This window comes from Schizosaccharomyces pombe, assembly GCF_000002945.2.
Source record: "Schizosaccharomyces pombe strain 972h- genome assembly, chromosome: I".
NCBI lineage: Eukaryota > Fungi > Ascomycota > Schizosaccharomycetes > Schizosaccharomycetales > Schizosaccharomycetaceae > Schizosaccharomyces > Schizosaccharomyces pombe.
The window spans coordinates 1924946-1949428 of NC_003424.3; the positions used below are offsets into that span (position 1 = coordinate 1924946).

Below are 24483 nucleotides of genomic sequence, written 5' to 3' on the forward strand. Positions count from 1 at the left end.
AAAACTGTATTTACAATGTATAGAAATAAATTGCTACTTTAAGCTATTTACAATTTTGATATAGCATTCAAGTAACGTGTTACTTGCTACATGTGTTGTCATATCAAAGACAAGAAAATAAATTACCCTCATATTGGAACCAACTACGGCAAGAGAATGAGCAATACTCTTTATAATCACGTATGTAACTTCCTAAAGTTTTAGAAAACATATTAATTTGTATTTCGCTAGTGTACAAAGTTGTTTCAGTCCATTCAGCGAAGCCTCGATGAGTTAGAACGTGGTGTTCAAGATGAGAGCAACACTATATCGTTAGCTGGAATTCAGGGTATGTGTAGATGAATAATTATGGTACTTATTTTAACCAAGTTATTCATGAGACTAATGCAAATCAATTTAGGCCAGATCTCAGCTTCATTTCTGTCATTATCCAGATCCATTGATGACTACGATAGTATGGTCCAAAGGGAATTGGTTCCCGCTAAAAAAAAAAAAGCTACAATACGAATCCAAGAGTTCCGTCAAAAGCATGTTCAGTTGTTGGAAAAATTTGATGAGTTGAAGGCACACGTTCGTGACATTGCGCAAGCAAAAAATAGAAAAGAATTGTTAGGGAGGCGTGGGTATGTGAACTCTCTTGATAGTCCCTACGGAAATTCAACAACGGATGCAGAAATTGTGGAAGGGCCATCAGATCTAAGCAGACAAGATGGTTTATTAAAGGAGCATGATTTCCTTGGTCGTGCAGAATCTCAAGTTGACGAATTTCTAGAACGTGGGCGGATGATTCTTGGTGATTTAGTTGAGCAGGGAAGCGTTTTAAAAGCTACTAAGACAAAAGTACTGAATGCCGCCAATACCCTTGGCATTACTCGCCATACTCTATCTTTAATCAACCGTAGGTCCAAACAAGACAAGATTATATTTTATTGTGGAGCATTCCTTGTATTTGTCCTCTTTTACTTGATTTACAGGTGGTTACGCTAACATGTTCATGTCGTTGGCTTGTTTAAATTTACTATTCTTATATGATATGGGGCAGTACAACAAAATCAAAGATGATTAAAAAATTTGAAGAGCTTCTTGAGAGTTAAATTTTTTATTAATTATTTTTAAAAATAAGCTATACATTTTGCACTTGTTAGCTTCTCCTTGCAAGCTATTACTGTTGTGTTTTTTTCCTTCTGTTTATGACATTCCACTAATCACGCACTTATGGGCCTTTTAAATCTAATTCTTTCTTTGTGTTTTTTTAAATCCTTAGTTTGTCAATCAATTAATACCGTTGCGGTAATGCTTGACTAAAACACCTTCTCTTCAGGCGGTTGCTTTGAAATGCTTCAATTGTGATTCCATTTCATTTTATTTTAATATCCAAGAGAAAATTAACTTACCAATGGGCAATAGTTTTTTTTCCTTAGTTTCTTCGTAATTTGCTCAGTTAAGCTATGTATTAAAAATAATAAAATAGACTAAAACTAATTGTCATCACGAACCGTTAGTTGACGACTGTTTTACACTATTTTTATTGTCAACCGTTTTCAATGCAACTTAAGAATTTGTCGAAAGCCAATTGAAATTTGTATTCATATATATTAATTTTGTACCATATATATTGTAATAACTGTATTGGATGAAGTTAACTTTTACTAAAGAAACTCGAGACACGTTTGTTAAAATTAATATCGTTAGCGATTATCCTTTCGTATACCATAATACACCAAACTATCCTCCATTCTCATCTTTTTAAATATCTAGCGCCAATATTTAGTAATTCCTATAAGAATTATTTAATGTTTTTAAATAAGTATATATCAAACTATTCCAGAACCAGGGCTGTGAGCTGCGCTCCAGTTCTATCATACAAGAAATGTAGTTATCGAAATTTCAATGGTTTATTACAGGCAAGATTTCAAAGCAACAACTTGAGTTGGTCCAATAGAAACAGAGTGGTATATAAATCATTTCAGCCCAATCCTAGAGACAAGAGGTTTCAATGGATTTTTGGTGCTCTTATTGCAGGAGGAGGTGTATACTATTTTACACATTTGGAATACGTTCCTATAAGTAACCGTCGAAGGTTTAATGATGTTTCTTTAGATTTTGAAAAGCGAATGGCACAAGACGCCTACAAAGAAGTAATGTCTGAGTACGGAGACCGTATGTTACCAAGTTACCATCCTACTACCCTTTATGTTTCACGTGTCCTTAAAAGAATTATAGCTGTTTCTGGTATGTCTGATTTGAAATGGGAGTTACATGTAATTCGAGACCCCACACCTAATGCGTTCGTCTTACCCGGAGGGAAGGTCTTTGTATTCGAAGGTATTCTCCCAATGTGTAAAGGAGAAGATGGTCTAGCTGCTGTCCTTGCCCATGAAACTGCACATCAGGTAGCCCGACATTCTGCAGAGAAGATAGCTTTTACAAGGGCAGTATCCTGTATTGTGTTCCTGGCAGCTGCTTCTCTTGACCTTTCCGGTCAACTTTCTCATTTTCTCTTGAACTTTGGCTTATTGCTTCCATTTTCACGTAAGATGGAAACCGAAGCTGACTACATTGGGCTTATGTTGATGAGCCAAGCATGTTTCGATCCCAATGCAGCAAAAACGTTATGGGAGCGCATGGATGCTGCTGAAGGGCAAATGGGAAAGGCTCTTGCGTTTGCTAGTACTCACCCTTCAAGTAAAAAGAGAATCCGTAAAATTGAGGAATGGCTTCCGGAAGCTCAAGTAAAAAGAGAAACAAGCGATTGTTATCATGAAACTTGGCCTATGCTACAGTCTTTTAAAGAAGTACATTGGTAATTGTTTTTTAAATAATTATCATCATTGCAGTACTATTTATTTTTTTTACGGCCAACTTGTTATGTATAAAACTTCAAATTTAGATTTACATTTTCGAGAAGTTCATATGTATTTGAAGCTATGTATAGTATTAATGAATCTGTTTTTACAAAAAATTATTCATCGTTAGGCAACAACTAAGTAATGCTAGATGAATTTCCAAAATGATGAAGATAAAAAATTAAACATTGGGCCAAACGCCTATCCAATGCTGCGGATTGCGAATTCAAGCCCAAAGCCTATAAAAGTACCACGTCGAGATAACTCCTAACACTGTTAAAATCATGGGTACTGGTTTTCGACTTTTATAGAAACGAGGTCCACTAGAGGCTAAAAGGACCAAAGAACCGTAAAAGGCATAATTTATTCCTTGGGAAGAGCCACGCTCCATTAATTTAGAGGCCCAGGCAAAGTTAGCACCAAGGGCCGTTCCCGCGATTAATGATACTTTGCTTTTTTTGCGCAAATATCCTATTAGACCACCTACGGTCAAGAGAAAACTTAAAACTAAAGCGTTTTGATCAGGTGTCATTGTATACTTTTGAAAATTTGAAGGTGTCTAGCAGCTTGTTTGTAGTCGAAAACAGACTTCGTATGCGCACATACTCAACAGTGTAACTTAGGGCGCTATCCATGTTCGTTCATTCGTGAGAAACGTCACAATATAAGTAGCAATAAATCTGGGGCTAAAATAAATATCATTGCCATTGAGACAAATTCCCAAAATTTATATTATGTAATTCATTATGTATCGTTATAGAAGAACAATACAGGTGTGGGATAAAAAAACAAAATAAAGTAAGTTTTTATGAGTTGATCTTTTTCTTTATAATGCGAATTATTTGCGAAATACTGAATCCGAAGTTGCTAACCGCCAGTTTATATATCACAATACTACGATTAATGGTTTATAGGCTGGTCTACGAGCAATATGGAACACAACAAATTATCTTTGATCTGACGACTTCTTAGCTAGAATAGAATATTTGTAATAAATATGATAAGCACCGAAATCTGACAGATTATCAGATTCCAATTTTCGAGCGTGCTATTGTTTCTATCGGTATAGGTAGCCAACAGAGAAAGAACATATTTTCAATTTAATCAAAAGACAAAGTGCTCAAAATGAGATATACATTTAATTGTTTACAAAAAGTAGGCTTCTTGGGAGAACCTAAAAGACTTGAATACAGAGAAAAAAGTGAGTTGCTAGCATTTTTAAGTAGCAAGGTTATACACAATTTATATTTCGCACCTTACTGATGATAAATAGTTTTCATGACATGATCAGTTTTGCGAGCGGTAGGTTTGATAAGCCCTAAAAACCTCAATTCTTCTAAACCAAACAAAAATCGAGATTGTAGCTTTGCTTCTTCGAGTTTTCTTTTATCCTCATCTAGTTCATTCAATTCTCTTTGCAGATTCCCCTGAGGTGATTCTCGTGGATGGTTATCATCCTCTTTCAAGTTTTCTTTTCCAGCTTGCAGATGCTCTGAAAATGCTATGTACCAATCGTACAAATTAAGCAATGCACCAGATTCACTATATAACTTATAAAGGATAGATAAATCTGGAAGCCAGGATATCAAATCTTTTCCATCTTTTTCAGCGTTAGAAAACTCGCTGTCAATTTTCTTTTCATCTCCTACATAATACTCTGGATCCATGCACGAACTATGAATCACACTTCTTTGATGTCCTGAAGCAAATGCTTGATTCAACGGTCGACAGTAATCATAAAATAGCACTTCGTAAAAGGGATACATATCAATAGATTCAGTACCCAAGCATCCATATTGAACTTCTTCGTCCAATAATCCTACAATTTTCTTCAAAATTTTAGAAAAGTCAATTATGCTTTTATCAAAGCCAGATTCAACAACTTTTCTTGTATGCTTTGTTCCACTATAGTTTTGCATTCGAACCTCGACGGGCTCTAAGTAATTAGTTGAAGAGTTGCGAATGAGTTCAGAAAGCTCCTGGTGAATTTCTAAGCACTTCATAGTTTGATTTCCAGTAAATATGTTTTCATTTAAATAATCCAGACAAGCCAAGGCTTTGGTAGAATTCATTCTTAAAATTGCCTGACATATACTTTTGTACTGAGGACTTGATAGCCAGTCCCCTTGCAAAAATGTCTCTAAATAATCAGCAAATGAAATTCTAGTCGTTGTTTTCACAGCCATTTCTAATTCGTGCCAAATTTTAGCTTGGGTGCGCAGTAAACGCTCCCGATATAATAAATTCTCGCACATTTGAATGACCATCTCTTGAAAGTAGGTATCATCATTCAACATTTTCTCGACATAGTTAATGCTTTCCAAATCTCCAATTTCCAGACGCTGTTCAATGTGCCGCTGAAAACTAGGAACTGTTCTTAGAGTGGTTAAATGAAGAGGGGATATTAAATGAAAGTCTTTTTGATATATCAAATGCTCTATAATACTCAAAGCGTTTCCATAAAAGTGAGTTAGAATACTATAGCGAATGCATTCAATAACTCTCTCAACACTCCATGAACGCTCGTAAAACATCGAGCGAAAAAATCTCCGAGTCCGCCAGCCAAATTTTAAACTCAAACTCTCCTCAATCGAGGTAAAGAGGCTTTCAAGAATTTCCGTGCTTGCCTTCATGTTAAAAACCTTGGTTTTAACATTGCTAAGGAATTTTGAATCGAGGGATGTATCAAACATTTCAAGCGGTATTTTTAAATTAAAAATTGTGTATAAGCATCCTTGTAACTTTGAATGTCGGACGAGTGAGCTAAGTGCTTCCACAAGAGAAGATAAAAGACGCCGATCACAATCTTCTACATCTTCCAATACCAACACGGTCTTTTCATCAAGTTTTTCAATGTCATACGAAAGGACACCTAGTCCAAATGATCCACCTTTTATTACTCGAAAACATGATTTCAAATCACGATGAGCTTTCAGATTTAACACAACAAAGTTTTTCCACCCAATTTTTTCCATATCGTCTTTAAGTTGCTCGTAAAACTTTAGGTGCATCGAGTTGCTACTCTTATCACAAACGATTGCAGTTCGAAGTAACCCAGTTTCATCTACTGGCTCTGATGCATGTTCACACAATTGTCTCAAAACTCTGGCGTTACTATCATATGTAGTGTGAGTTGTAATTTCTTCTAACTCATTTAACACTTTCGTACAGAGATTTTCTCTTAATTTTACGTATTCTATAGGTTCTTTACCTCCTATCAAAGGAACAAAAAGGCCTTCACTAAACTCATTTCCCAGGCTCTCTGTTGGCTTGGGTTTCACTGAATAAGTTCCCTAAACAATTTAGTTAGATAAAATACTGAAAAAATTCCACTTACTTTACTGACTGAATCATATTGTAGTATTGCTGACATATTAATTTGATATTGTAGAGAAAAAGCCAGATGACTAGCAAATTTAGTATTTGAGTTTACTCTGTTTGCGTGTCACAAATTATTAGCATTATTTCATTTAATTAGGTCTTAATTTGAATCATTAACAAGTGGTTGTCACAAGAGCACCGTTCTGAAAATGGGTACCTTAGAAAGCGTAGTAAGTGCAGAAAGCACTTTGCTAGTTTGTTTTGATGCTTCGAGTTAATAGAATGAGTCGACAGACGTTTGTAGGACTAAAAAAGAATACGAATATACACATATATTTTCATACATCGAAGAATTATTTGATTTGTTGGTATAAGTCTTTTTTTTATTTTCATTAATCATGAGTCAAAGTTTAAGGAATTTTATAAAATATCATTTTTTAAATAAAATAAAAATTTTGGTTGAGTTCACGCCTCATTAATTGTCATCATTTCCTCCTACCGATAAGTCATCTTCGGATTCTGATTCAATTCCTTGAATTTCATGCAGACTTTCAACATTCACATTGAAGCCTTCCTCTGTGAACTGTTCAACAGTTTGTTCGATCTTAGCTAAGGAAGAAGTGATAACAGCTAAGTTATTGCTGGATGAGAAGAACGGTAAACAATAAATTTTTAAACCCTCTAAAAATTGTTGTAATGTGACCTGCTTTACTTTTTCTAAAAATTTATGATCTTCATCTTTGTTTAGACCTTTGATAGATAACAAAGTAAACGAGTTTTTTGATGAGTAAATTGCGTTGTTTTCAAGCTCCGATACTATGCTATAAGATACACATTTGGCAGATTCCAAATCAAAACTACTAACTTGCACCTCACCAGATATTAGCGATTTTACAAGATCGCGACTTGAAGCCCATGCTTTATAGACATCAGGGGAGGTGTTAATACAATAATAAAGCACACCACCATCCACATCAATTGACATATTAAATCCGTAAGCAAGGCCAGAACCACGAATGGTATTCCAAAAAGGGCCATCCATCAACCCTAGATAATTTGCAATCAAGACGATAACTGGAAGTGACGGATCAAGCCAGCTGGTAATACCTGGAATAGAAAATACCAAATCACTACTCTCGTTTGACGGCATCGGAATAACGGTAAGGGAACTGCTACTTCCAAATTCTTGAGGCTTTAAATAGTTCTTAGAGAAAGTCGAAAGAAACTCCATATTTGGATTCCGGTGGCATTCGCTATCAAGTAACTTATTCCATGTACTTATTGGCTGAGGTAATTTTAAAATGTCACCAATTACATGAATACGAATGGCTTGATGCTGTAACATGTAATTTCTCATTTTTTGAAAGGCATCAAAAATTGATGAATGATCATTCTGTAACTTATCCCGTAATTCGCGAAGAATTTTCTCTTGACTTAAGGTATTTAGGCTGTACTTCAATGAGCAATCATTGTATAGACGGATATCGAAATATGATGGTAATATAAATTCTGCGTCACGTTTTTGAAAAGGAATGTCGGCCAGTTGCTGATTTATTACTGATAACATTCTTTCTCTATCCCATACCGTTTTGGCTAATAAATTTCGTATCCAATAAACTCCTTTTTCGTAATTTTCACGAGTGACCTTTATTTCTATAGAAAGCAGTTCACGTTTAGTTTCATAATAAGCGTAACCACAAGATGATGTGTCAAAACTAAGCGAAACATTGAGTGATACAGTGTCACGCTCAAGTTGCTTGACGACTTCGTGATAGGGTGTAGGTATGGTACCTGAGAGCAAGGCCGGAGCAGCTTCTATATATTTAGCAAATACAGAAAGATATGGTTTCAAACTTGAAGGAATCATAGAGGTGTCGATATACGTTGCAAGTTGGACAAAGGAACTATCAATATGATCGAACTGGATGAAAGGGTTTTCTGAAGAAACATCAGTGTCTATATAAGTTTGGACTTCATTGTCAAAAGGTTGACCTGCGGAACGAGTCCTAGCAGTCGTAGATGAGTAAAACCGAATACTCTCTGGATCACTTATCCTGAAGCTTGAAATTAAGTTAACAGAAAGCTTTTGTTCATTCTTTTCTTTTGATTTCTTCAGTTTTTCGGCTAATTTTTCCAATCCAGACGCCCCCAGCAGACATCTCCGTTTATTAAGCTGCTCCGCATTCTCTTTCTTGATGTTTTCAGCCATTTCGAAAGAGGGAAGCGCAATTACTGTCACTGAATTGTTTTCTACAAACCATTTTTTTAACAATTTTAGCCAGTCCTTTTCTTCCCATTCCTCTAATAATCTATTGTACTCCAGCATCTTTAATAAGTTAGGAAGATCTTTACCTTCTCGACTTCCGTAAACATGATCCAAAGTCAAAATTTTCATAAAGAGAGAACTAGGGAAAGCCTCTAGATTTGTTAAGTATTGATCGCGTCGTGTTTTTAAGTAATCCTTCATACGATTCATGTCGATTTGCTTAGTTTCGGCCAAAAGACGTAAAGCACGTTGTTCTAAGCCATTAATTTTTTCTAAAGGAACGCTGTCAAAAAACAACTGAATAGAACAAGGGACACGGAGTGAGACATAAAAATAAACAAATGAGCAAAACGGGTCTTCAATTTCAACAAAGGTCTGCCCAAATGGGGAGACGGCAGATTCACTCAGGAATTCACAAAGTGTTTCAATAGCAAAAACAGTGTATGCATCTAAGGCCGAGGGTCCATTCCAAGCTAAAGAAACAGATCCAGTATATTCGTCTTCGGAAGAAAATTTAACAGTTTTCAAAATTGGCTCAGGAATAGTGTAATCCACATTAGTTGAACACCATGGACGCGTCCACGTAGGTGGAGTGATAATACCATTAGCTAAAATTTCCTTTACGATACCAGAGGCACAGCTTAGAAGCCTTGATTCGTTAATGCACCCGGTCACAATTAAACAAATATTGCTTGGAACATACATTTCCTTATGATATTCTCTAATTTTCTCGATAGACAACTTGCGAAGTTCGCTGGGATGACCACCAGTCTCATAATAGTAACCACTGGTAACTGGATATTGACTAGTTCTCATACAATCAAACATAACATCCGTCTCTGAGCTTTGAGTATTCTGCATTTCAGAATAAACAACACCGGACTCTTCTCCCATACCATTTATATGATAAACTTCTGTGCAAAACGCTTCATCGCTTAGAATTGGAGACAAAATGTGATCTGCAAATACAGGCAACAGACGAAGAAATCCATCTTCCTCAGCAGCAGAAAGCTCATATGAAGTATAATCAACATCGGTACAAGCATTGATATCACCACATGCCCTGCCAGCAAATTTTGTAAGAATGCCATTCATGGGATACTTTTTACTGCCCATGAAACACAGATGTTCAAGGGTATGAGGACAGCCAAGATTATCGTGAGCTTCAGTTGCTACTACAAATGATCCTTGTAATCTGGATGTTGGAGTTTTTACTGAAGCGACGCTGAACCCAGTTGCATCGTTTATCCATTTGTTGACCGTGTAATTCAATATACGCTCACTTGAGATTTGGCGAAATGATGTGTCATCAGAAAGCATACTTTAATAAAGTTATCCAAAACAGCAAAATCGAGCAAAATGAGCAATACAATGTCCCGTTTCCCAACGAGAGTGCTGTTGACTTTAATAAAAAATCCTTAACAAGAGAATACAAATACGATGTTTAAGGATTCTCTATTAAAGAAATTTAGAATTACCTCTATAACAGCGTAACAACTAAGTAGTAGTAAGAAAATGGTCAAGAAATTTCATACTTTAGTATGCATAAACTGTATAGACGAGGTAACGTCGTTACTGTTCAGTTTGGTTTGCAAACACCTCCTTAATAGAATAAACGTTCGCTATTAATGAATAGGTTTGAGATATGTTCAAAGATAGTTTTGTGTTATTAATGCAAACATACTAGTTGTAAAAAACGGATTTATCATATGGTAATTAAAAAGTGATTTGTACCTCAAAATGAACGAGCAATGTACTCCTAGTCCAACTATAGGTTTTTACACTTGTTAACAAACAACCAGTAGATGCATTTATAAATTACCTTTCCTAGGTTTTAATTAAGGAAATTAAAAAGTCTGCATCTTTTGGATGATAATAGCAAACCTATATATTTTGCAACCACTATGGTTGCACAATACTTAATTTGCTTCTACCGTACACTATCTATCTACTTTAAATGCTTTGAGTTTTAAGAGTTATGTCTTTGGTAGCCTACGACTCAGAGGAAGAGGAACAAACTTCGTTAGTAAATGAAAACAATGATATTAAAGGACGTTCTGAGGAACCCCATTGGAAAATCCCAAATTCTCCTAAAGCTGAAGTTGACACAGAGCTGGAGAAAAAGATAAAGCAATTTATAAAATTAAAGGCAAAGGGCATTCATTTTCATACGAGACTATCAGAAAATGAAAATTTCAGAAACCCAAAGTTACTTGATAATTTGCAGGATTTTCTGGATATTAAGGAGCCAAGAGGAACTATGATATCTAAGGATATGTGGGATCCAACGGACTTTCATAAAAACGTCTATGCATCCGCACTCTCTAAATCACAGGATGAAATGATTGCCAGGCGTGAAAATTACCAAAAGCATGATAGAACTGAAATTAAATTTCAAACCTCTCAACATCCTAAATAAATTTGAGTATCAAAAGATAATGTGTTTGTAAAAATAATTTCGTTACCGAATATATATAAGACTACTTAATTTAATACCTTAGCCTGTTATGAATAAATGATCCAGAAATGCCAATTTTGATAAGACATTTATATGGCTAGTAGCTTAAGTCATTAGTTTACCCTAGTCAATTTTCAAAAATAATAATTGTTATTATAATAATTTTAACTACCGATAGAACAAAAAAGCCTTTCATGAAGAGAATCAGAACCGTAAATAATAAATAGCATCACTTTTAACTATTCGAAATTACTGATTGAAGAAGTTGTCGGAGCCAATTCCTGCAAAGAAACCAAAACTAAATGCAAAAACCTCCGAAGACTCCAGTAGCCAACTTTCTGAATTCGTTTTCTTCGTATCTCTTGATTTAATACATCTCGAGCAAACGATTCATACACCTACATCAAAAATTAGTATTTATTAATATTCAAAAGCGTAAATTACTCTTAAATTTTAGGAAAAGACGCTCTTTTATAGTAAGGAACAGGGTAGAACTTACCTGCGCCGAAATTTCTTGTAAAACACCACTGTCGTAAAAAGTCCAGCTTCCATCAAAGTCAGAAAGCGGTTTTGATACATGACAAAGAATAGGGATGAATGTCCGTGTGGAATTAATGTAAGCAATAATAGGTCGAATTAAAGCATTGTTGATATAGCTTACTTGATTTGTAAAAATAGGAATTACGGCTTTGGGATTATGTAATTGCACATTAACATCAAAGTGAACGTCTTTGTAAACATCCTCATCTTTTTCTTTCTTTTTCAATTTGTCCATCAAACTTATCCACGCTTTTTGGAAAGAATTTTCCGAAGGTTCTGATGGAAAAGAAATATTAACTAAAAAATCAACACTGCCATCATTAATCCATCCAAATGCTCCCGAAACACCTCGATTTAGATGATCGATTGCGACATTATCAATACGCAAGCGACTATGTCGCATATCATCGAGTTGTTTACCGACTTTTAGGTACGGTGAATATGGACGAAGTTGTAATCGATGAATAGTAAACATACTATTATCAAAGCTTCCGGTGAGAGTCTTAGCATTCATTAAATCATAAAATAACCATTGTTTTCTAAGCCTAGGAAGCTCACAAAAGAAAACACTAACGGGGAACTTCCGAAAACCTTTAGGTTGTAATAAAGTAACACGCAAATCCTCTAGCTTAAATTTTTCGATTTCAAAATCCCCCCAGTTGTGTTTACGACGGTAATCACGAGGATCGGAGGATGGATCCCATTCAATAAACCGTCTATCAACTACACCTCTAACACCTTTCAGCTGAAGTTCCTTAACAATCCCTTTACCATTTAAAAACCTAGCAAAGCTAAACGAAACATCTGCCTTATCAATGGATAACTCAAATTGAGTATAGTTTCCCTGACTCAGAGCCTCAGTGTCAGGTTCCTCATTAGAATCATAACGTTTTCGTAAAGCCATGTACTCTTTTTCATAATCAGACTTATTATTCGGATTTTGTGCTCCAATGCCATTCAAAGTATCAGGTCTTCTAATTACGGAAATTTTGTTGAATGTGATTAATCCTTTCCTCCAATTGGGAACAATTGCGCTTTCAAAGACGAATTGGAACCCTGTATTTTTTGTCATTAACTGACCAATCCATCTTCCTAATAGTTCCTGTGCAGAAACAGTGTTTAAGGTGTACAATAACAATGAAAAAAAAGTTGTTGTACCAACTACGATCCAAACTATATGGCTCACAAGCCACCAACTGAAAAAGGCAGTAACATTATCCACTGTTAAGGGTTTGTTTTGCTTAAAAAGAAAGCTTTTCATTTTTTTTAATACGCGAAATGGCATTGCCCTTTTAACGCCGGAAGATTGATTTGATTCATTTTTGTTGAGAATCTCAGGGTTTTCAACATCTCCAGACGAGTAACTTCTAACCATAGATATTTGCTTAATAATTACAGGTGTAGTACGGGACAATATCCCACTGTTTGAAATATTCCTAGCTGCTAGTCTAGGAAGAGTAGGAAAACTCTTGAAGCTGCTAGATTGCAAAACGGTTTGCTTGAGTAAGGCATTTTGAGTAGAAGCACGAACATGATAAGAAATTAAATAGGGCTTACGGGCCTGAACAATCCTTGCTATATTCTTCGCAAGTCGTGATTCGAGCATCAACTTATGAGGTCAAATAAATAATACCTTCTCGAAAAGCACAATTAGTGTATATAATTACAGTCAAGACAAATTATTCTATATATGCTTCTGTTTTAAAGAAATAAACTGCCTGTAATGATATATTATAAAAGTTTCAATGCCTTTCCTGTATATGGTTGTCTGCAGAAAGAAAATAGGAGAATAACTAGCAAAGTTTACACTAAAATCTTTAGCTAAGATGGCAAAATATATAGAAAATAACGATGATCCATTCCAAATTATTATATATGCTTCTGAGTATACACTTTATAAATCAGATGTTTTGTACGAATGAGATGACATCGAATTATTACATACTTTGCTTAATTATAACAATTAGCTAACTAGCTGACTATAAAGCAACAACTGTATACACATTTTATACTAACTGCCTGCATTAACTACTAAAATTTAATTATGCTGGTTGAGTTATTAAGACTATTGCGCTTAGTTTGAATAGAATTCCAATTCATGTCCAAGGCATTAAGAAGCCGCCAAAAAGCATACTGTTATAGTAGTATTTAGCTTCTGAATATAACTTCACCGAGTTCTTTTCAAGATAAAATTAATTTTATCTTTACTTACATATTCCAATTCTTTATTTTCGTTAATTTCATCTGGCAATTTTAATGTTGTTGATGCAACGGCTAAATAGACAAAGAAAAGTTGAGATTTCATTTTCGTTATCTATGATATATGCGTTATGCCTGTTAAAAATATTTACAGAATCACAATCCATTTTTAACTGAATTAATGGACGCAAATTATGTATTAAATGTCTAGGTCTTATGCACACCAAGGTAGCATGCGTGCAACATGAATGTTACAATATGTTTCTCGCAAAAAGCTATTTGATTACTTCTTTTTGTTTTTTCTTCGATAGTTGAACTCTATTTATGTCACCTGGCCTTTGCTTCCTAAAAGAAATTTCAGTCATACAAGCTACACCAAAGCCTACTACAAGAAGTTTTGCCAATTGTTGTAAAATGGGAATTCTACAGGTATATAACGATTAGTTGATTTTTTATGAATATATTTGGGGTTTAAAACTTTGTATTAACGTTTTTATAGCATTTGATGCACATTTTAGACATTCCAGGCTTCCCTTGGAAAATAGTAATTGCTGGATTTTCTATTGGAAAGTATGCCTGGGATTTGTATCTTCGTCGCAGGCAAGTGCCATATTTGTTGAGAGAAAAGCCTCCTGCTATTTTAGCTGAACACGTTGATGAAAAAAAGTACCAAAAAGCATTGTCTTATGCTCGTGATAAAAGTTGGTTTTCTACTATTGTTTCCACATTTACTTTAGCCGTTGATCTTTTGATTATTAAATATGATGGACTTTCATACCTTTGGAATATCACTAAGTTTCCTTGGATGGATAAATTAGCTGCTTCATCCTCAAGGTTTAGTCTATCGACTTCGATTACGCATTCCTGTGTTTTCATGTTTGGACTTACTCTGTTTTCTCGTTTAATTCAAATTCCTTTCAATCTTTACTCAACCTTTGTGATCGAGGAAAAGTATGGTTTTAATAAATCGACTTTAAAGATCTTCGTAATTGATCTTTTAAAGGAATTAAGCCTTGGTGGTTTACTTATGAGTGTTGTCGTTGGTGTTTTCGTTAAAATTTTGACCAAGTTTGGTGATAATTTTATTATGTATGCATGGGGTGCCTATATTGTTTTTGGCCTCATTTTACAAACTATTGCTCCTTCTCTAATTATGCCCTTGTTTTACAAGTTTACACCGCTTGAAAATGGAAGTCTTAGAACACAAATTGAAGAGTTAGCTGCCAGTATCAATTTTCCCTTGAAGAAGCTTTATGTGATTGATGCTAGTCGTAGATCAACTCACTCCAACGCTTTCTTTTATGGGCTTCCATGGAACAAAGGAATTGTACTTTTTGATACTCTTGTGAAAAATCATACGGAACCGGAACTTATTGCAATTCTTGGTCACGAACTTGGTCATTGGTACATGTCTCATAATTTAATTAATACTATTATAGACTACGGAATGAGTCTGTTCCACCTCTTCTTATTTGCTGCTTTTATTCGAAATAATAGCTTATACACTTCCTTCAATTTCATTACCGAAAAACCTGTAATTGTTGGACTTCTCCTTTTTTCGGACGCATTAGGTCCTTTATCCTCCATCCTTACGTTTGCCTCCAACAAAGTTTCTCGCCTTTGTGAGTATCAAGCGGATGCTTTTGCTAAACAATTAGGGTACGCAAAGGATTTGGGTGATGGTTTAATACGCATTCATGATGACAATCTTTCTCCTTTGGAGTTTGATTCTTTATATACCTCGTATTACCATAGTCATCCCATCTTGGTTGATCGTTTGAATGCAATTGATTACACGACGCTAAAAAAGAACAATTAGGTTTCATGAGTGAATGAAATTATGTCAAATGCACGAATTTGCCTTAAAATTGTTAAAATATATTATGCTTACATATCTGTATAGAAAAATGATATTACTAGTAACAATGAGTAGCAACGATTCAATATGAACGTATACTAAACTAAATTTGAGAAATTGCAACATTCCTTAACGAAAATAAAGTCAGGGGGAAAAAAATCAATAAAAAAAAAGAAACATCAAAACAAAAAAAGACGATATGCAATAACTCGTAACAGCACATACAAAATTGGTTCATAAAATTTGAGTATGGTGGACAGCACCAGCAAATGCGAAATATCAAAAGCGAAGGGAACGTATGAGCATATTAATCAATTAACTAATTTAAGACTTGCCTAAAAATCCACTATTCATAGAAAGATATATCAGGAGGACAAATCAAAATTATGCTTGCTTACAATTAAACTTGCAAACATTAAACATTGGAAGTCGAATAGCAAAGCGTCTTCATCATTAAACGTAGGTGGAGAAAATTTCAAGCAGATAAACAACAGTGCTATAATTTCAATATAGCAAAAAGTAAAAATTGATAACCGGTTGTCTAGTGATTTTTCCACAAAGGTTTAAAAAAAAAGAACGGTTTTTAAGGAGCATCTTTGAATCCCTTATCCTTTTCTTTGTACTCCGTGACGCTTTGAGATAACTTCTCTTGCTTTGTAAAAAACGACAAAAGCATTCCTACTCCTGCAACTGGACAATTTACAATCCAAATCATACGAATGGCATTAGCATAGGCATTGAATACAAAGTTCTTTTCGCTTACGTTGGGAATTGAAGCAATTTGAGAGTATGATAGCCCTGCAGAATACTTCGTTCCTTTTAAAAGTGTCGTTAGTTGCTGATCATAGATTACCGCTCCCATCGATATTCCCACAGATGCACCCATATTTCTTAGCAGCATAAATGCAGAACAGGAAGTCGCTATCAAAGCAGGAGGTACAGAAGCTTGAACAGCAATGAGATTTGGTTGAAATAGATTTCCAGTTCCGACTGCTGTCAAAGCCAAGAATCCCATGGTACGTGATATGTCCGTGTTATAATATATCGCAATCATACTACCGGTACCAGCTAATAAAACTATCCATCCTCCAATCATTGGATATCGATAATTTTTCAACTTTCCTATTCCCATACCACTAACAGCAGAAAGAAGTGAGGATACAACCGCTAGAGATAATGTGTGAACGCCAGACATCAAGGGCCCGTCACCTTTAATGTTTTGGAAGTATACTGGGATGTAGTAAGTAATTGTTGAGACAATATAATAATGTAAAAAGGATGTTACCATTACAGATGTTAAAGAGAGCGTTTTAAATGCCGAGGGAGTAATAATTCTAGTACGGGTAGTATAGAATTCATTGACAACAAAACCGGCAATGCACAGGATACCAAAAATTAAATAGCACAAGACATTGGCATGGGCCCAATGACCTGTTGTAGATCCAATATTCAAACCAACTAAAAACAACACAACACCAGTCGTAATGGTAATAATGCCCACAAAGTCAAAATCACGTAAAAACACGCGAAACGAAACTGTAGGCTTGGGTACAAGATTGAGGAAAAAAATCAAAAGTGCGAGCGAAAGACCACCAGTAGGTAGATTAATGAAGAAAATCCACCGCCAACTAGCCTTTTGCGAAATTGCACCACCGATTAAAGGACCCATGACAGAAGCAAGGCCCCAGGTGACTCCCATACAACCTGTGTAGTAAGGTCTAGTCTGTAAAGGAGTAATGTCAGCTATAACGATTGTAACTAGAGATGTAATGCCTCCACCGCCGATGCCCTGCACAGCACGGCATAGTACAAGCCAAAGCATATTTTGGGCAGCACCACACATGGCACTACCGAAGAGGAAAAGAACAATGGAAGTATAGAGGACAATTTTCCTACCGACTACTTCACTCATGATACCACAAAATGGAAGAATTGAAGTTTGAGCCAAAGTATAAGCAGTACCAATCCACGAATACGATGAACCGCCATCGAGATTTGCTACAATAGTGGGAATAGCTGTAGTAATGACAGTTTGGTCCAAGGCGGACAGGAAAATCGACAACATAAGTCCTGGAATAACGATGTACATTCGATTGGAGGGCAACACGAGGGTGAAATCGGAAGAATCATCTTTCTCAGACGATGCTTCATGGGTTGAAAACCGAGACTTTAGAGAACTAGTACCATAAATTTGATCTTGGGCTGAAATAGAAAAGGCTTTTGATTTTGCAGGCTTTAGCTCGTTCACCTCATCAACGGTGGAAGAGAACCATGTTACCTCATTCCCTGTGCTATAGAGATTCAATCCTCTAGTCGGATTCAAGCTACGATTTGGAGAAGACGAAGGGTTCATAATATCTTGGAGCTGAGAGACAAATGCAATTGTAAAGAAAGGGGTTCACAATTACAAAATGCAAAACGAAATGAAGTAAAATTCAAAAAGAAAATAGTAAGGAATGCAAGAAAAATTAAAGTAATGCAATATAATGACACTCTTGATTAGAAATATAACAAATGAAGAAATTAAAGGATGAAAAACAACATTCACATAGCAGCTATAGTGCTTGAATAGTTTTTAAATGGAAACGGACGCATTGTTATATTAATTTACAATGGAACTTTTTGACGATTTACAAAGATAGGAGATTCCGAGGAAGCACGCATCAGGCTGAACTAGAATGCCTAGTGGCAGCACATAGATAAAGTCCATGCACAACAGTATAAAGGAAGTGCACAAAGACAAAGGCAACCCTAGTTGAGCATCAAAGGGATGAGTATTTGAGCATCCTGACTATGACTTTGGCATGATTTCTGAATGATAACTCCGTATACACTTTTGTTTGGAACAGCCACAATTAAACAAATTTTAGAACATGCAGTAAGGTTCAGTAAACAGAAAGAGAGAAACAACGATGCTGCATAGTGTGAACGAGCTGAGTTCGATCGTAAAGTGACAGTAGCGAAGAGACAGACTATTATTGATTGTTAGGTTGACTGAAAAAATTTACAAAAAATGAGGTATTTTGATTTGACTATAAACAAAGCAAATTTCAGTATTCAATCTTTAAGCAAGTTTCTTAGGAGAAACCTAGAAGCAATGCAATACTATAATGGTTAAACAAAAAAGAGCTAACGTTAACCTGCAAAAGAGATGATAAAAGAAAGCAGTAAAAATAAAGCTATAGTTGCTATAAGTATGCAAGTAGTATGTAACGTATGAACTATTATACAAATTTCCCTTTGTATTGAAACTCGATATTAAAACGTTCTTTTAGTTTAAGAATCGCACTGGGACATCGGAAAATAACTGGGCAATGCACAGCCATTAGGAAGACTTTAAGAAAAAAAAAAACGACAGCTACTGCAAAACATCAAAGTTACAAGCGATTATTCCGACTGTTGAAATTTCAACACCCGACCCCCAAGGATCTAAGCATGATTTAAGCAGTAGGAGAGGCCTGAAAACCTGCATATCTAGCTCACAATACATTCATAAGAAGAAAAATAGATAACTTTAGATCTGCCATATCACTACTAAACAAAGAACGAACCTTCCCTTTATCGAGAAAGATAAAGAAGATAGTGAAATAAAGGTGAAGAACATGTTACCTTAGTGAAAATTTTACAACGCGGAATTACTCTGATATAACCTGCGAATGAGATTCGCTAATATTTCTGGGTGGCCTCCACGGACTTAAGAAAGAGCAAGTATATTAATTTTCATTCCGTTTTTGAACTTGTCTTTAGTATATGCCATTCTTTCTCTTCTTATTGAAAAGTACTCGAAAATAAAAAAAATGTCTCCTCATAAAATTAGTGATAACCACCGTCATTTGATGTTAAGTAGATTTATGATGGGAAATGGTGTTTCCATCATAAACATGCCTTTCTCTGGTGGCCAGCCCAAGGACGGTGCAGAGTTGGCTCCCGAAATGGTTGAAAAGGCTGGCCTTGTGGATGATTTGGAACACCTTGGATACGATGTCAAGCTCATCCAAAACCCCGAATTTAAAAGTCGTCCTTCCAAGGAGGGTCCCAACCAGGCTTTAATGAAAAACCCTTTATACGTTAGCAATGTTACTCGTCAAGTTCGTGATGCTGTCCAACGTGAATTAGAACAGCAAAGAGTTGTTGTCAACATTGGCGGTGATCATTCTCTTGCCATTGGTACTGTGGAGGGTGTGCAGGCCGTTTATGATGATGCCTGTGTCTTGTGGATTGACGCTCACGCTGACATTAACACTCCTGAATCTTCTCCTTCTAAAAATCTTCATGGTTGCCCCTTGTCATTTTCTTTAGGATACGCCGAGCCTCTCCCTGAAGAGTTTGCTTGGACCAAGAGAGTTATTGAAGAGCGTCGTCTGGCTTTTATTGGATTGCGTGATTTAGATCCTATGGAGCGCGCTTTTCTTCGTGAGCGTAACATAGCCGCTTATACCATGCACCACGTCGACAAATACGGAATTGGCCGTGTCGTTGAGATGGCGATGGAGCACATCAATCCTGGTAAGAGACGACCTGTCCATCTTTCCTTCGATGTTGACGCTTGCGATCCCATCGTTGCCCCAGCCACTGGTACCCGTGTTCCAGGCGGTTTGACTTTCCGTGAGGCAATGTACATCTGCGAAGCTGTAGCTGAATCCGGTACATTGGTTGCTGTTGATGTTATGGAGGTTAATCCACTACTTGGTAATGAAGAGGAGGCCAAGACTACGGTGGACTTGGCCCGCTCTATCGTTCGTACTAGTCTTGGTCAAACTTTACTTTAAAATTACAATTTATCAATATATAAAACGAATATTGATTTTCATGAGCTGACGGGACGAAGAGTGCATTCTTTTTATGTGGAATTAAGGGAAAAAATATAAATAACGTTACTATTGTTTAACCGTTTAAATAGAATTGACTTAGGTATTAACAAGTTTTTTGATCTGATTACTGAAGTTGAGTAAAAGCATATTATCACGTAAACATTTTTATTAAGGATAATCACTAAAAGTAAAACAAAATAATCAGTACAACGGAGGATACGACTCCAACGAAACCGGTGAACCATTGATTGGTTTGTATTTTCATGTCATTAATTTCTTTGTGTAAAATATCCACTTCATTGAGAATTTTCGTTTCATTTTCGTGAATATTTGTGTTTCTAGACGTTGCGGCATCTTTCATACGTCCTTTTTCAAGGTTTAAATTCAATCTGACTTCAGACAAAGCGGTTTTAACGTCTTCGCGGAGAGAACTCTTGGTTTTTTCAATTTCGTTAATAAGTTTATCAGAGCTTTTCCTAACTTTATCAAATTCATTTTCCTCAATCGTCTCCAAATACTTCCGAATTTGTAAAAATGTTCTTTTTTGCTGGAACGACACAGATTCCTGCTTAGCTTTAAATCCTATATTTTTCTCTAACTCTGTAAGCCTATAACGTTAGTTGGAAAGCTCTTAAACTTTTTACTTACGCCTCTCCAGTAATGGTCCTCATCAAATTAGTAATTGTTTCTGCATTTTTTACAGAATAACCAGCCTGCTCTAGTCTTCTGGAAGACTGTTTAAGCAATTCAGGGCTTGGTTCATAAGATGCAGAATATCTTTCGGATTGGATTCTATTAATAATCGTCCAAGGTCTATTTTGACTTAGAAATGGGAAAATTTGTTTCCGAATAATCATTTGTTCCTTTTTTATTTGTAAATTCTAAGGAACGATTCAATATTCATGGGCGATTTGAGAAAAGATACGTCAAAAAAAGTAAATTATGTTAAAGAAGCAGACAATTGCATTTGAAGAAAATCAATCTTTATACTACTACGTTCGGTGGTGATAATTTAGAGGTTTTGGTGTTTCTGATATGGTAAAATAAGGCGGACTAATGAATATTTTAGTCTCTAAAAATAAAAGAAATATATATGTATATTAAATAATAATTTTTTAAACGATTTAAATTGGGTTTTATTTCCATGATTATTCTTCACAAATTATGACTAAGGTAAACCAACTTGCTTTAAATTTTAGCGGGCCAGTCTTTAATATAGCATTTACACCAGCACCAAATGTACGCTAACAAATAAGATTGTGGATGCTGAAATTGCGTAAAAATAAAATGTACAATATTAAACAAACTTCTTTCTCAATGTTAAAAATACGATTTTCTTAATCCTAAGCCTCAAATAGTTTTCGGTATCTGTAAAATATTCGACGTATCTTATATAGTAATTAATAAATATTATTTAGTGTCCCACTGAAAAAGCGTTTGCAGTGTAAACCCGTTAATAATTAAGTCTAGAGGAAATATGTAAAATTTTGAAAAAAAAAATTCCAAAAGTAATATGAAATGCATAAGGATCAATGGAGACCACCTATAAATATAAAATCGTACGAGTGAAAATCCTAAAAAAATGTCATGTACGTAGTGAAAGCCATTGCGAAGGCACCAATAGTAAACATAAAAATATCAAGAGTACGTAAAATCCAATTATTTGCACAAGCCTTATAATGTAGCATCGGCGGATACATATAGATAAGCGGTATGCAACAGACGCTACCTACCATACTTACAAATAAATCAAGACGTGAAGATCCACTAAATTGTTAGCAAATGAAGAAATAAAAAAAAAAAGGAAAAACGTACGCCCAAGATATTAGGATAGCTAGAATAACAATTAAGACACGAAGATAATTCTTCCTCCATTTAATTTTTCTGTTTCTTTTACCGCTTCTAGTGAAAATTCCCTGTTCAATGATAGCAATTGCAGGAAACAATTGCAATGGGGTACTAAGCAAAATTGCAATAGCATACAAGAATTGGATAATAACGGTGAAAGTACTCTCTGGCATATTCAAAATAACCACCGTTTTGACCTTTGAACCAAAAGCAGCGTAAGACAGCAACCCAATAGAAATAAACAAGAGAGAGATCGCTGCCATCACACCTGTGAGGAGCTTAGGTAAATTCTTTGGTTTAGCCATCTGTTCTTGGATAGGCAATATCAAACAAATTCCTTCGTAAGTAAAAATGGCAACACCAATAAATAAACTAAAATCAGTTTTGTTAAACATTGCAACATCGGCTATTCCTTTAGTGGCTAGCGTAATCACGTCCCAGAAATACAAATATAATATCCCTAGCAAAATAAAAACATCAGCAATTAAAGCAGTAGCAGAAAGTTTTGATATCTTGCGAACGAGCGATAGAGGGACAAATACCAAAAACTGAATAAAAATGAAAACAGCTAAATGGTATTCTCGGTGAGTAGTGGATATAACTTTTACACATGCTTGTAATGTGCTAGCAACAAACGAAATATAAGCACTCGAAAATCCAATCTTAATGCATTTAGTAAAATATTTAAATTTAAAAACTTACCTGTGAAACCACGATAGAAGCAAGAATAGCAAATCGCATATGAGGACCATATAAAGTTCCCCCAATATCACCAAAACTTCCAGGTACCTTCATTCGAGTCTGAATGAGAAGTAAGAAGCAAATATGAGACAATACTCCCACAATAAGAAGGGTCGCACTTGAAAATACCAATCCACCTAATTTAAAGCTAGACATCGGTTAATATTCTAGGAAATAATAAAATAAAAAAACGTTAATTCCATAAAACTTACGCTTTGGGAAGAAAGAGTACACCGGTACCAACAAATGACTTTAAAAGTAGAAGTACAGCTTTTCCGTTTGAAGCATTTCCAGGCGTCTGTAGTTTGTAACGTCCATGACGAGAAATCAAAGGTTCTTGCTCAGAGGGAACAGTAGAATGAATCAAAGAAGGATTAACGTCTCGAGGCATAGCAAAGTCGTCTGTATCCTCATCTTCATCTTCTTCGCTAAGTTCTTCACCTGCAAAGTGACCGTAAACAGAGAGGAACTCAATAAAGTTGCGATTTAAAAAATTGGGATTACCATGAGCATTACTGCTCATCGAAATGCTACTGGCACGATTACGAAGAAAATCACGTCTCATTCCACCAGCTTGTTTCATATCCTGAACACTTCGCAAATGAAGATTGGGGTCAGAAACCTTTGCACTAAACGAGCGAGAACGACCACGACGAATCTGCTTATTTTGATCTACTTCCTGTTGCCAACGATACACCTGGCGGTGCATATCACCGCCTTGAAGCTGAAGAGAAGAAAAATTATCATCATCTGCGGCTTGTCCACCTAAATGACGGCGAACAACATCGGGGTCTTCAGATGTACTGGGAACATTCTCGGAATGAGCTTCATCTGAATTTAGAGTTACATCTTTTCCTTTCCTAGAGTTGTGATTTTCGTCTCTGATAGATCCGTAGTTTACAGGTGTATCTGTCGTGTTCTCAGCAACATTGTTTGGCAAATTTGACTCAGAAGGGGAAATATTTAATTTAGGCTTGTGGAATCCTTCAGCCATGGGGGAATGGGACAATCGATGAATTTGCTGAGAGCGACGACTAGAGTAGGAACCAGAAGCGAAATTCTCGTTAGAACGAGGTTTCTTTATTTTTATAGACTGACTATTACTCATTCTAATTGAGGAAAGCAGCTAGCATAAGAACTTTTCAAGAAATCAGTGTAAGTACTGCAAATAATATGTAACGTAAAAATGAAATTTTCCAATAATAATAAGAAAAACAATGAAAAGTTAGCTAACGATATCAAGAAGGAAACTACAAAAAAAAAATATGTAAGACCCAAAGTATCTGTGCTGGGTAGAACCCACTTTTCATTATGCTGACAGTCTTCTGACGATGTTACTTTGAGCAATAAGTCACAGGTAAATTGTAGAAATATCCAGCCCGGACTGATTGTTGGTAATGGAGGAACTTAAATACAACTTCTTATTTTGATAACTTATATATAAGATATGTGTAAGTCAAGATATGTGAGTGGGGATATATACTTCCATTTCTTTCTCCTTTATTTAATATACAACAGACTTAATTTCATCTCTTTTAGCTCACTTGCAGTATATTCATCTTAGTTAAATAGATGTGTTTTTCAATTTGATCATT

The 24483-nt window shown here is 35.6% G+C and overlaps 12 protein-coding genes and 14 long non-coding RNA genes across 26 annotated transcripts; 15 read left to right on the top strand and 11 right to left on the bottom strand.

Moving 5' to 3' along the window:
• The first annotated feature begins 135 nt into the window (after window positions 1-135).
• Window positions 136-1594, top strand: bos1 (SNARE protein Bos1). The gene is made up of 3 exons (NM_001018973.3): window positions 136-180; window positions 232-328; window positions 401-1594. The coding sequence occupies exons 1-3, from the start codon at window positions 157-159 to the stop codon at window positions 985-987; spliced, it is 708 nt and encodes a 235-aa protein (NP_593539.1). The 5' UTR covers window positions 136-156; the 3' UTR covers window positions 988-1594.
• SPOM_SPNCRNA.2864 lies at window positions 222-562 on the bottom strand. The gene has a single exon (NR_192232.1). It is a non-coding gene; the product is annotated as a non-coding RNA (long non-coding RNA).
• On the bottom strand, window positions 1141-1558 carry SPOM_SPNCRNA.2865. The gene has a single exon (NR_192233.1). It is a non-coding gene; the product is annotated as a non-coding RNA (long non-coding RNA).
• Window positions 1595-1705: 111 nt separating the features above from the next.
• oma1 (metallopeptidase Oma1) lies at window positions 1706-2969 on the top strand. Its single transcript, NM_001018974.3, has one exon. The coding sequence runs from the start codon at window positions 1794-1796 to the stop codon at window positions 2805-2807; it is 1014 nt and encodes a 337-aa protein (NP_593540.1). The 5' UTR covers window positions 1706-1793; the 3' UTR covers window positions 2808-2969.
• SPOM_SPNCRNA.2866 lies at window positions 1859-2500 on the bottom strand. The gene has a single exon (NR_192234.1). It is a non-coding gene; the product is annotated as a non-coding RNA (long non-coding RNA).
• On the bottom strand, window positions 2858-3421 carry SPOM_SPAP14E8.05C (uncharacterized protein). The gene has a single exon (NM_001018975.3). The coding sequence runs from the start codon at window positions 3376-3378 to the stop codon at window positions 3073-3075; it is 306 nt and encodes a 101-aa protein (NP_593541.1). The 5' UTR covers window positions 3379-3421; the 3' UTR covers window positions 2858-3072.
• SPOM_SPNCRNA.2867 lies at window positions 3355-3642 on the top strand. Its single transcript, NR_192235.1, has one exon. It is a non-coding gene; the product is annotated as a non-coding RNA (long non-coding RNA).
• Window positions 3643-3654: 12 nt separating this feature from the next.
• On the top strand, window positions 3655-4771 carry SPOM_SPNCRNA.2868. Its single transcript, NR_192236.1, has one exon. It is a non-coding gene; the product is annotated as a non-coding RNA (long non-coding RNA).
• orc3 (origin recognition complex subunit Orp3) lies at window positions 3826-6358 on the bottom strand. Its single transcript, NM_001356037.2, has 2 exons — window positions 6184-6358; window positions 3826-6139 (listed from the first exon to the last, which is right to left on the bottom strand). Exons 1-2 carry the CDS (start codon window positions 6217-6219, stop codon window positions 4103-4105), a joined length of 2073 nt encoding a protein of 690 aa, NP_001342949.1. The 5' UTR covers window positions 6220-6358; the 3' UTR covers window positions 3826-4102.
• Window positions 5592-6507, top strand: SPOM_SPNCRNA.2869. Its single transcript, NR_192237.1, has one exon. It is a non-coding gene; the product is annotated as a non-coding RNA (long non-coding RNA).
• Window positions 6508-6543: 36 nt separating this feature from the next.
• On the bottom strand, window positions 6544-9939 carry sdd3 (metallopeptidase). Its single transcript, NM_001018977.3, has one exon. It carries the CDS (start codon window positions 9751-9753, stop codon window positions 6643-6645), a length of 3111 nt encoding a protein of 1036 aa, NP_593544.1. The 5' UTR covers window positions 9754-9939; the 3' UTR covers window positions 6544-6642.
• Window positions 6657-6996, top strand: SPOM_SPNCRNA.2870. The gene has a single exon (NR_192238.1). It is a non-coding gene; the product is annotated as a non-coding RNA (long non-coding RNA).
• SPOM_SPNCRNA.2871 lies at window positions 7002-8386 on the top strand. The gene has a single exon (NR_192239.1). It is a non-coding gene; the product is annotated as a non-coding RNA (long non-coding RNA).
• SPOM_SPNCRNA.2872 lies at window positions 8522-10001 on the top strand. Its single transcript, NR_192240.1, has one exon. It is a non-coding gene; the product is annotated as a non-coding RNA (long non-coding RNA).
• Window positions 10002-10125: 124 nt separating this feature from the next.
• Window positions 10126-10856, bottom strand: SPOM_SPNCRNA.2873. The gene has a single exon (NR_192241.1). It is a non-coding gene; the product is annotated as a non-coding RNA (long non-coding RNA).
• On the top strand, window positions 10369-11013 carry mug151 (transcriptional regulator HCNGP-like protein). The gene has a single exon (NM_001018978.3). It carries the CDS (start codon window positions 10412-10414, stop codon window positions 10850-10852), a length of 441 nt encoding a protein of 146 aa, NP_593545.1. The 5' UTR covers window positions 10369-10411; the 3' UTR covers window positions 10853-11013.
• Window positions 11014-11017: 4 nt separating this feature from the next.
• mdm31 lies at window positions 11018-13203 on the bottom strand. The gene is made up of 2 exons (NM_001018979.3): window positions 11391-13203; window positions 11018-11289 (listed from the first exon to the last, which is right to left on the bottom strand). Exons 1-2 carry the CDS (start codon window positions 13035-13037, stop codon window positions 11131-11133), a joined length of 1806 nt encoding a protein of 601 aa, NP_593546.1. The 5' UTR covers window positions 13038-13203; the 3' UTR covers window positions 11018-11130.
• On the top strand, window positions 12118-13246 carry SPOM_SPNCRNA.2874. Its single transcript, NR_192242.1, has one exon. It is a non-coding gene; the product is annotated as a non-coding RNA (long non-coding RNA).
• Window positions 13247-14004: 758 nt separating this feature from the next.
• Window positions 14005-15592, top strand: ste24 (putative CAAX prenyl protease). The gene is made up of 2 exons (NM_001018980.3): window positions 14005-14059; window positions 14130-15592. Exons 1-2 carry the CDS (start codon window positions 14045-14047, stop codon window positions 15447-15449), a joined length of 1335 nt encoding a protein of 444 aa, NP_593547.2. The 5' UTR covers window positions 14005-14044; the 3' UTR covers window positions 15450-15592.
• Window positions 15487-18058, bottom strand: SPOM_SPAC3H1.06C (transporter). Its single transcript, NM_001018981.3, has one exon. The coding sequence runs from the start codon at window positions 17839-17841 to the stop codon at window positions 16072-16074; it is 1770 nt and encodes a 589-aa protein (NP_593548.1). The 5' UTR covers window positions 17842-18058; the 3' UTR covers window positions 15487-16071.
• SPOM_SPNCRNA.2875 lies at window positions 15911-17958 on the top strand. Its single transcript, NR_192243.1, has one exon. It is a non-coding gene; the product is annotated as a non-coding RNA (long non-coding RNA).
• Window positions 18059-18759: 701 nt separating the features above from the next.
• On the top strand, window positions 18760-19049 carry SPOM_SPNCRNA.775. The gene has a single exon (NR_151150.1). It is a non-coding gene; the product is annotated as a non-coding RNA (long non-coding RNA).
• Window positions 19050-19233: 184 nt separating this feature from the next.
• Window positions 19234-20423, top strand: aru1 (arginase Aru1). The gene has a single exon (NM_001018982.3). It carries the CDS (start codon window positions 19286-19288, stop codon window positions 20255-20257), a length of 972 nt encoding a protein of 323 aa, NP_593549.1. The 5' UTR covers window positions 19234-19285; the 3' UTR covers window positions 20258-20423.
• A 24-nt stretch (window positions 20424-20447) lies between these two features.
• Window positions 20448-21305, bottom strand: SPOM_SPAC3H1.08C (uncharacterized protein). Its single transcript, NM_001018983.3, has 2 exons — window positions 20948-21305; window positions 20448-20907 (listed from the first exon to the last, which is right to left on the bottom strand). The coding sequence occupies exons 1-2, from the start codon at window positions 21154-21156 to the stop codon at window positions 20481-20483; spliced, it is 636 nt and encodes a 211-aa protein (NP_593550.1). The 5' UTR covers window positions 21157-21305; the 3' UTR covers window positions 20448-20480.
• On the top strand, window positions 20514-21418 carry SPOM_SPNCRNA.776. The gene has a single exon (NR_151151.1). It is a non-coding gene; the product is annotated as a non-coding RNA (long non-coding RNA).
• A 193-nt stretch (window positions 21419-21611) lies between these two features.
• Window positions 21612-24175, bottom strand: avt3 (vacuolar amino acid transmembrane transporter Avt3). The gene is made up of 4 exons (NM_001018984.3): window positions 23101-24175; window positions 22850-23036; window positions 22115-22809; window positions 21612-22066 (listed from the first exon to the last, which is right to left on the bottom strand). Exons 1-4 carry the CDS (start codon window positions 23994-23996, stop codon window positions 21874-21876), a joined length of 1971 nt encoding a protein of 656 aa, NP_593551.1. The 5' UTR covers window positions 23997-24175; the 3' UTR covers window positions 21612-21873.
• Window positions 24176-24483: the final 308 nt, after the last annotated feature.

Excerpts from the sequence above, each read along its gene's own strand:
- avt3 (NM_001018984.3), bottom strand. The coding sequence starts at position 23,996 with ATGAGTAATAGTCAGTCTATAAAAATAAAGAAACCTCGTTCTAACGAG. Across the intron at positions 23,037-23,100 it reads GTACTCTTTCTTCCCAAAGC|CTTTAAATTAGGTGGATTGG; the intron begins GTAAGTTTTATG and ends ACCGATGTCTAG. Across the intron at positions 22,810-22,849 it reads CTTCTATCGTGGTTTCACAG|ATTGGATTTTCGAGTGCTTA; the intron begins GTAAGTTTTTAA and ends AAATGCATTAAG.
- mug151 (NM_001018978.3), top strand. The coding sequence starts at position 10,412 with ATGTCTTTGGTAGCCTACGACTCAGAGGAAGAGGAACAAACTTCGTTA.
- SPOM_SPAP14E8.05C (NM_001018975.3), bottom strand. The coding sequence starts at position 3,378 with ATGACACCTGATCAAAACGCTTTAGTTTTAAGTTTTCTCTTGACCGTA.
- sdd3 (NM_001018977.3), bottom strand. The coding sequence starts at position 9,753 with ATGCTTTCTGATGACACATCATTTCGCCAAATCTCAAGTGAGCGTATA.
- oma1 (NM_001018974.3), top strand. The coding sequence starts at position 1,794 with ATGTTTTTAAATAAGTATATATCAAACTATTCCAGAACCAGGGCTGTG.
- aru1 (NM_001018982.3), top strand. The coding sequence starts at position 19,286 with ATGTCTCCTCATAAAATTAGTGATAACCACCGTCATTTGATGTTAAGT.
- bos1 (NM_001018973.3), top strand. The coding sequence starts at position 157 with ATGAGCAATACTCTTTATAATCAC. Across the intron at positions 181-231 it reads GCAATACTCTTTATAATCAC|TGTACAAAGTTGTTTCAGTC; the intron begins GTATGTAACTTC and ends GTATTTCGCTAG. Across the intron at positions 329-400 it reads ATCGTTAGCTGGAATTCAGG|GCCAGATCTCAGCTTCATTT; the intron begins GTATGTGTAGAT and ends AAATCAATTTAG.
- SPOM_SPAC3H1.08C (NM_001018983.3), bottom strand. The coding sequence starts at position 21,156 with ATGATTATTCGGAAACAAATTTTCCCATTTCTAAGTCAAAATAGACCT. Across the intron at positions 20,908-20,947 it reads AGGACCATTACTGGAGAGGC|GCTTACAGAGTTAGAGAAAA; the intron begins GTAAGTAAAAAG and ends CTAACGTTATAG.
- SPOM_SPAC3H1.06C (NM_001018981.3), bottom strand. The coding sequence starts at position 17,841 with ATGAACCCTTCGTCTTCTCCAAATCGTAGCTTGAATCCGACTAGAGGA.
- mdm31 (NM_001018979.3), bottom strand. The coding sequence starts at position 13,037 with ATGCTCGAATCACGACTTGCGAAGAATATAGCAAGGATTGTTCAGGCC. Across the intron at positions 11,290-11,390 it reads TACAAGAAATTTCGGCGCAG|GTGTATGAATCGTTTGCTCG; the intron begins GTAAGTTCTACC and ends TTTTTGATGTAG.
- orc3 (NM_001356037.2), bottom strand. The coding sequence starts at position 6,219 with ATGTCAGCAATACTACAATATGATTCAGTCAGTAAA. Across the intron at positions 6,140-6,183 it reads AATATGATTCAGTCAGTAAA|GGAACTTATTCAGTGAAACC; the intron begins GTAAGTGGAATT and ends TAAATTGTTTAG.